Raw genomic sequence first — 9,342 nt, 5'->3', positions numbered from 1 at the left:
AAAGTTCAAAAGACCTTAACGTTACAATCACGTTAATAGCACCTAAATCCATACTCCTAATTGTAACCTGTTTGATTTCCGATTATGTCTACATCAACAACACGAACCAAATGGTTATGGTTGGCGTTGTACCCTCATAACCTATGGAATTTGGCAAAGGTTCGATTCGGGGCTCCTTATAATCGGTAGGGTTGTAAGTAATAATTCCTACCGATTACGGTAGATTCCAAAATTCATTACATCAAGGATTTTAAAAAAAACTCATTTTGGGGCAACCTATAATCGGAGGTTATTGTAACCTGTTTGTTTTCCGATTATGTCTACATCCACAACACGAACCAAATGATTATGGTTGGCTCTGTACCCTCATAACCTATAGAATTTGTCAAAGGTTTGATTCGGGGATCCTTATAATCGGTAGGGTTGTAAGTAATAATTCCTACCGATTATGGTAGATTCCAAAATTCATTACATCGAGGATTTTAGAAAAAACTCATTTTGGGGCAACCTATAATCGGAGGTTATTGTAACCTGTTTTATTTCCGATTATGTCTACATCCACAACACGAACAAAATGGTTATGGTTGGCTCTGTATCCTCATAACCTATGGAATTTGGCAAAGGTTTGATTCGGGGCTCCTTATAATCGGTAGGGTTGTAAGTAATAATTCCTACCGATTACGGTAGATTCCAAAATTCATTACATCAAGGATTTTAGAAAAAACTCATTTTGGGGCAACCTATAATCGGAGGTTATTGTAACCTGTTTGATTTTCGATTATGTCTACATCCACAACACGAACCGGATGGTTATGGTTGGCTCTGTACCTTCATAACCTAAGGAATTTGGCAAAGATTTGATTCGGGGCTCCTTATAATCGGTAGGGTTGTAAGTAATAATTCCTATCGATTACGGTAGATTCCAAAATTCATTACATCAAGGATTTTAGAAAAAACTCATTTTGGGGCAACCTATAATCAGAGGTTATTGTAACCTGTTTGATTTCCGATTATGTCTACATCCACAACACGAACCAAATAGTTATGGTTGGCTCTGTACCCTCATAACCTATAGAATTTGGCAAATGTTCGATTCGGGGCTCCTTATAATCGGTAGGGTTGTAAGTAATAATTCCTACCGATTATGGTAGATTCCAAAATTCATTACATTAAGGATTTTAGAAAAAACTCATTTTGGGGCAACCTATAATCGGAGGTTATTGTAAACTGTTTGATTTCCGATTATGTCTACATCCACAACACGAACCAAATGGTTATGGTTGGCTTTGTACCCTCATAACCCATGGAATTTGACACATGTTCGATTCGGGGCTCCTTATAATCGGTAGGGTTGTAAGTAATAATTCCTATCGATTACGGTAGATTCCAAAATTCATTACATCAAGGAATTTAGAAAAAACTCATTTTGGGGCAACTTATAATCGGGAGGTTGTGTAACCTATGTGACTTCCGATTATGTCTACATCCACAACACGAACCAAATGGTTATGGTTGGCTGTGTACCCTCAAAACCTATGGAATTTGGCCAAGGTTGAATCTGAGGCTACTTATAATTGGTAAGTTTATAAGTTAGATAATTTACCGATTATAAAAGGGCATATTAGCCGAAATATCCACACATTGATCGGGAACAACTTAGTACATATTTACCTACCGATTCTTGTGTTTGCTACCGATTGTATAAGGGCATATTGATCATTTCGAAAAATCGAATATAAGGGGTAGCTTAGATTTACGCTTGGGTGACCTTTTTTTGTATTCTTGTGTCGCCCTAATTCTTTTGAGCTCCCCTGAAAATGCAGGCTTAAAATAGTTTCAAAATTCTACTCAAATTAATTAACTTCATTCGGACTTTCTAAAGTCTAACCCAAACCCATCACAACTGGGGGTCCAAGATGTCCCTGATTTTTTATTTAGGGTTTGGTTTTGCGGGAAAACAAAATCAATTCCTTTCTCCGTAGAATCTCCGAGTTCTTCAGGAAACTCCATCAATGAACCTCACTTTAGCTTTCAAGAAACCAGAAATTTTAGGGCATTGAGTTGACTCAGTACAAAACGATCTATGCTTGATCTTTTCTAGCCGTCACAGTAAGTGGAAAATAGAAGAAGAAGAAGAAGAAAAAAACCCTTTTACTCCTGAGTATAAATTTCAGCTCAGATAATCATGAACGTTTCAATAATCGGTAATTTCCATCACTGTTTGACAGTTTCTTTTACTTCTGCGTTTCAAATTGATTATTGATATACGTGATTTTTGTGTGTGGGGGGGGTTTGTGAAGATCCTTTACAGGGAGATTTTCCTGAAGTCATCGAGGAGTTTTTGGAACATGGGGTTATGAAATGTATTGCATTCAACCGTAGAGGAACTCTTCTCGCTGGTAAGGAATTCTATCTAGTTCATCTTTTAAGTGTACTCTTATTGTAAACATTAAAACCTAGAGTAGTTCTGTTCGGAGTGCAATGTGTAAACATAAACCAATAACCTAGATCTCGGCGATATCAGGCGAGTAATAAGTTGTCTGTTATTTTCTCTGTTAAGTATGTTGAATGAATTATGTATGTTTGCGCATGTAATAAATTTGTAGGATACCAAATTATGTTTCATAGGATACTTTATTGATCTTTTGGAAGATTTGTGCTGGGTTCAGTTCATCTTAGATTAATATGGAGGATTGCTAGTTGTGAAGCCTCATCAAATTCTTTGTGACTTCAAAGGGGAGATTTATGCATATATGCCAGGGATTAGGAAACTTGATACATGAATGTGGATGTTGGATAAATTCAAATAAGAGAGCCAGCAGTTCCGAATGGCCTTGAGCTATAAGCTTCGTCTTTTCCACAATCCTAGTGGCAGTAAAAGAAGTGGCTATTGACTGCAATATACTATTTGCAGACTGGAATTAATATATTGCATTCATATTGTTGTCTTTACCAGCGAAACGAGTTCCTCTACGGTTGAATGCCATAGATTTCATAACCACCTGTTCCAATAACTCCTGAAAAATCACACATATTAATAATCAATTTGAAAAGGACTATAAAACTCAATGCCTGTATGAGCATAAACCAATAACCTAGATCTCGGTGATGTTAGGGATTAATATGTTGTCCATTATTTTCTTTGTAAAGTTCCCCTGTGCAAGTATGTTGAACGGATGTCTGTATGTGTGCACGCGTGTTAAATTTGTAGAATGCCAAATTATGTTTCATATGGGGCTTTATTGATCTTTGAAGATTTTATGTTGGTTTCTGTTCATCTTAGATAACATAGAGGAGTGCTAGTTCCAATTGAAAAATAAGCCTCATTTGATTATTGATGACTTTAAAGGGAAGATTTATGTATATCATGTACATCAGTACATGAGATTAGGGATTATTTTAGAACTGATAAGGAAATTCAATACATGAATGTGGATGTTGGATAGATTGAATAATGATAGCTGGCAGTTTCGGATGGTCCTGAGCTATAAGCTGCATCTCTTCCACCATCCTAGTGGTAGTAAAACAGGTAAACATTGACTGCTTATCAGTCTGGAACTAGTATATTGCAGTCATCGCAATCACTTCTCTGCATTCATGTTGTTTTTGTTGTTGTTGTCGTCGTTCTCTTCCTTTTTTGACTGGTAGATGTTTTGTTCTTGTTTCTTCAGCTGGATGCTCTGATGGAAGCTGCATTATTTGGGATTTTGAGACAAGGGGAATAGCCAAGGAACTTAAAGACTCAGAGTGTAAAACTCCTGTCACAAGCGTTTGTTGGTCAAAGTATGGTCATCACGTACTCGTAGCAGCCATTGACAAATCCTTAACACTTTGGAATGTTGTCAGTGGAGACAAAGTAACGCGCATAACTCTGCAGCAGACTACACTTCAGGCTCGTCTGCATCCTGGATCTCACACACCATCCGTCTGCCTTGCATGCCCTCTCTCTTCTGCTCCACTCCTTGTTGAACTAAACACTGGAAACACTACAGTGCTACCAGTGTCACTATCTGATTTGGATAATGGCGCTGTTTCTTCCCGCAACAAGTTTTCAGATGGATCTGCTCCTTTAACCCCAACATCTGCTTGCTTTAACAAGTACGGAGATCTAATTTATGTAGGGAACTCCAAAGGGGAAATACTAATTATTGATTACAAGAAAGTTGAATTATACGGAGTTGTCGTCAATCCAGGTGCTGCTGTTATCAAGAGTATTTCATTTAGTAGGAATGGGCTGTATCTTCTTACAAACTCAAACGATCGCACCATTCGGGTTTATGAGAACCATCTTTCTCAAAAAGATGGAGTTAAAGCCCTTGACGAATTACGTACTAGCTTCGACGATCTTCAGGGTGTTGAGAAGTTGAAGGCAGTAGGATCTAAATGCCTAGTACTTTCTCGGGAGTTTCAAGATTCAATAAATAGGATACATTGGAAAGCACCTTGTTTCAGTGGTGATGGTGAGTGGGTAGTTGGGGCTTCTGGTAATAAAGGAGAGCATAAGATATATATCTGGGATAGGGCTGGACATCTTGTGAAGATTTTAGAAGGTCCTAAAGAAGCATTGACAGATCTAGCATGGCATCCAGTAAACCCCATTGTGGTCTCAGTTTCTATATCTGGGTTGGTCTATATTTGGGCGAAAGATTATACTGAGAACTGGAGTGCATTTGCTCCCGACTTCAAAGAGCTAGAGGAAAATGAAGAATATGTTGAGCGGGAAGATGAATTTGATTTGACGCCTGAAACTGAAAAGGTATAAATATTGATTTTGGCCAGCTCAAACTTTAGATTTGGGCTTATTCTTTCTTAATTTTTGTTCGTTGTTTGATTATGGAAAGTGGTGATGTAGGTGAAACATTCAGGTGTGAACGAAGATGAAGACGTTGATATCCTGACGGTGGAGAAGGATTCAGCTTTAAGTGATTCAGATATGTCACAAGAAGAGCTGTGTTTCTTACCAGCAGTGCCTTCTCCTGACGTTCTTGATCTTCAAGACAAGTATGTCGGGAGTTCATCAAAAATGATCGATAGCAATCACTCTGGTTCTCCACTCTCTGATGAGGCTGGTCAGGATGGGCATGGAGTAAACCTTGATTCAAGTCCAGTAGATGGTAGCTAACTTACAACTTTATCTGGATATTATCATTTTGTGGGTAGAAGCACATTGTAATTTACAGTTTGTTTATTGCAGCATCAGGTAATTTAATTGCAGATGATACAGGTGCAACTACTGCATCCATGAAGAGAAAACGGAAACTGTCAGAGAAGGGGTTGGAGTTGCAACAGGCAGAGAAAGTGCGAAAGCCATTAAAAAAACCTATCAAATCTTTCAGCGGCAAGATATTGAAAAACCGAAATAAATCTGTTGATGAATATTTGTCGGCAGATGATGAAACTGACTGAGTAAATTGTTGGCAATTCTTAACTTCTTAGTTTTGTATCCTATTATCAGTTTTCCACTTGCTTTTCATGTGGGGAACTTTTCTTATTCATATATCATTTATGGTTGAGGAACACAAAGAATACAGAACTGCCAGAGGATGCATGTTAAGTATGCTCATGGTCGGGATTCAAAATTGCCATTACTTAACTATATGTAACTGAAACACAACTTTGTTGTAACTCCCTGGCTGGCTCCTTATTAAGCAGTCCGCGTGCTCCACTCCTAATCCTCTGTGAATGTACCCTCCTTTTTCTCCAATTATTCCTTTGTCTAAGTGAAATGTCTCTCTGAAATCTTGTTTCTCCGGTTCTGATGTTTGAAACTTTTTTCTTCTTTTTTGCCCTCTCACGGCCACAAATGTTTTGATTTGGTGGTATTAAATTGGCAAATTTACGTTAAATCTTAATCCCCAAAAGTTAGAACTTGTGCACTGCAAGATTCAAAAACCAGTTATTACTGGTAAATTCAAAATAGCCCAAAGCACAACTATCAGATTTGTAAAAAGAACAAAGATAGGGTCAGCATCTAGCCTATGCTGTCAGTCCTCTAAGATCATCATTCATACTCATCTTGACTAGGGTTGTACTATCCTTATGGACTTCTTGGTGTTTCGATTGTAATAAAAAATGCTATCTGAATATTCTGATCGCAGGAAAATTTGATTTGTCCCTGTAAGAGCTTCAATTGAAAGATCAAGTTGCCCATTCCAGTGGGGAGGCATATCGATTACTTCTTCAGTCCACTTAATATTACCATCTGCATCTTCATGAAATGTCCATAGAGAAATTTCGACTTCACATACCCAGTCTAATACAGCTATGCGTCCATCGATTTCTGTTAGCTCAACAGTTTGCGTGAACTTATTTCTCTCGGGATCAATGACAAAGTCAGGAATTGGAATAACTCTGAACTTTTCAGTTGAAATATTAAATCTCATTATATATTCAAGTTCACCATCTTCATCTTCCTGCCTGAACCGCCAATATAAACAACCATCTACATGAAAAGGACGTTGATGGTCATCACTTATAGTGATGGGTGGAATTGCATGGATTCTTCGCCATGTATTTTTGCCAACAGTACAGACTTTAACTAGATGATTCATGTTCATGCTGGCCTTCTGGGGTCTAGACATAAACTCTTAACCATAACTTTATTGAGTGATGCGTTGATGGTAGTTGATCGTTGCTGAAACGTTGTTTTCCGTAGCGTTGTTGAAAATTCAATTTTGTTCACTAAACAAGAACTATTTAAGTTACTGTTATCAAAAGAGATGGAAAGATTCGAAACAGTGTATGTTGATAATAAGTGTCTATTGCCGGGATCATACAAGAAAAATATTTAGCGCAGTCACTGCAGTGAATATAATGTATAAATCCACGACCAAATGCACGTTAAGAATGTTTTGGCCATCAATTCAGCAGGGCATAAATAGGTGATGAAAATGTTTGAACCAGGCCTGCTTACCTTTACAGATTCTCAAGAAAAAGATTGGGTAAGAAACCATCAGCGAAAACCAAATAGAAAAAGGCAATCGAAATAGGTTAGCATCTAGCCTATGTAGCCCTCTCTACTACAGTTGCATTATCTTTTCCCAGCCGTCAAACCATTCACAGTCAGGCGAGATTGGAACCTTTTGGACTCTTTGGTGTTTCGATTGTAATAAAAAAAATCTGTCTGCACATTCAGACCGCAAGAAGATTAGATCTGTCCCGGTAAGAGTTTCTATTGAAAGATCATATTTTCCATTCCAGTAGGGAGGCATATCGACAACCTCTTCAGTCCACTTAATGTTACCATCTGCATCTTCATGAAATGTCCATAGAGAAATTTCAAGTTCATATACCCAGTCTAATACAGCTATGCGTCCATCAATTTCTGTTAGCCCCACGGTTTGTGTGAACTTATGACTGTCGGGATCGATGACGAAATCGGGAATCGGAATAACTCTGAACTTTTCAGTTACAATATCAAATCTCATTATATGTTCTAGCTCACCGTCTTTATATTCCTGACGGAACCGCCAGTATAAACAACCATCTACGTAGAAAGGGTCTTCTTCACAACCTATAGCAATGGGTGGAGTTGCATCGATTCTTCTCCAAGTATTTTTCCCAACAGTAAAGACATCAACAACTTGATCTTTAGGTCTATTTGATATCTTTTCACGCCAATTGTACTCGGTCGAACTCGAGATGCAGATGACTTTATGTTCATCACTCTGCGGATCAAACCCAAACGCAATCCTGCTATATTTCTCTGGTTTTTTATTCATTTCAATCCAAGGTGATGTTTCTCCGGTGACAGGATTATATACGAGAAATGCGTGTCGCATGTTCCTTGTAAAACATAGCAAGCCATTCACAATTTGTTTTGGTAAATTGTAACGTCACAAGTGACCACGATCTAATACTAATCTGTTAATATTTACTAATCCTTCGTCAGGTGAAGCAATTTTGATTTCCAAAGTCCAGGAAGTTCTATGATTCTCATAGACAGTAGTAGTCTGTGATGACTGGTATCAATTCCTTCGCTATGCAGTAAATGTCTCAAGTATGTCCATCGCATATCTAACTCTCTCCGCTGTTCTTCTTCACTCTTTTGCTTCCACAACTTATGGCTCGATTCCACCCAACTCTGCCACCTCTTGTCTATCTCAGATGTTATCCCACCAGATCCAGTGCTCTCCCACCACTCGTCACGCGTTGCTTCCGTAACTTTAGACCCATCTTTCAGTAACTTTTCCAAACCATTAATGACCGCTTCGTTATTAAGAAGATCTCTTCTTGTATCTGCTACACTGCAAAAGCAACGAGGAAACCTGAGTCCTTCCGTAAATCGAATTTTAGGAGAAATCTTCTTCATAATTGATCTCATCATCGGCATTCTTCTCCTTCTCTCTCGAGAACCCTAACAAAAAAACGCCTGATAGAGACTCGGCCGAAAGTCTCTCTTACGTCAGATGGTCACCGACTTACACAGGTCGGTGAAACTTTAGTCCTCCTCAATGGTTTCAAATCAATGGTTTAAAATATTTTTAACTAATAGATTTACTTTATGGTCGGAGATGGATTATTTTTGACATCCTTAAATCAGATTTTTTTTTATCTCACGTTCATAAAGAAAACCTTACCCCTAGGAAGCACATCAAGTTGCCATTGGAGATGCTCTAACTGTTGGCTAAAATGTTAGATGATTTTGATGAACAGTATAAAAAAATAAAAAAAACAACTAGAAGTTATGTGTTGCTATCTGTGTTGGGAGGGAGAAACAAATGCTCCAACAGAGGAATGCCTTCATGGTTACCAAGTGAGGAAGTGACAAAGACCGCCATCCGCCATGGCTAATTAGTGGTTTGTACATCTGAATCTCGTGTGTACCGGTGACAAACATTCGAAAATCAAAATAAACAGTAGAAATGGCAACAGCTATCCGTACAAGGGCATTTTATCAGATTTAAGTACTTAAAGGGGTTTTCTAATATACAAGGAGAAAGTGCAGGATGCATCACGCATCGATGCTGCTACCTTAGGAAACACATAGCAGGCAGGGCGAGATGTAATCACCCAATTTCTGACAATATAACAACTTCTTCCGCGACCGAGCTAGACTAGCACCTCTAAGTTTTAGATTTTTCCCAGGGCTTCTAAATTATCTTTCGCTGTAGATATCTGAGCAAAGTCTTATCACCATATTTCCAGCTTCAAAGTTATATGAGCAGTTGGGATACATAACTTTTAGCAATGAGCAACCTCAGAGCAACTGACAAAGATTCTGATGCTTGGAACTGGTTTTCAGTTTCCACTGATCATAATGGATCCTTAAGGCCAAATGAAGCTCAGCAATGTGGACACTGTAACAAATTTTGCAACAAGATAAATAATAAATGACATGTA

General features: G+C 38.2%; 1 protein-coding gene across 1 annotated transcript; it reads left to right on the top strand.

Moving 5' to 3' along the window:
* Positions 1-1,910: 1,910 nt before the first annotated feature.
* LOC113289194 (protein RBL-like) lies at positions 1,911-5,707 on the top strand. Its single transcript, XM_026538391.1, has 5 exons — positions 1,911-2,204; positions 2,301-2,399; positions 3,672-4,756; positions 4,853-5,114; positions 5,195-5,707. The coding sequence occupies exons 1-5, from the start codon at positions 2,186-2,188 to the stop codon at positions 5,404-5,406; spliced, it is 1,677 nt and encodes a 558-aa protein (XP_026394176.1). The 5' UTR covers positions 1,911-2,185; the 3' UTR covers positions 5,407-5,707.
* Positions 5,708-9,342: the final 3,635 nt, after the last annotated feature.

The sequence above is a fragment of the Papaver somniferum genome, chromosome 6, assembly GCF_003573695.1.
Source record: "Papaver somniferum cultivar HN1 chromosome 6, ASM357369v1, whole genome shotgun sequence".
NCBI classification, from domain to species: domain Eukaryota; kingdom Viridiplantae; phylum Streptophyta; class Magnoliopsida; order Ranunculales; family Papaveraceae; genus Papaver; species Papaver somniferum.
The sequence above is the reverse complement of the archived record's forward strand: the minus strand, read 5'-3'. Positions and strand labels throughout refer to the sequence as shown.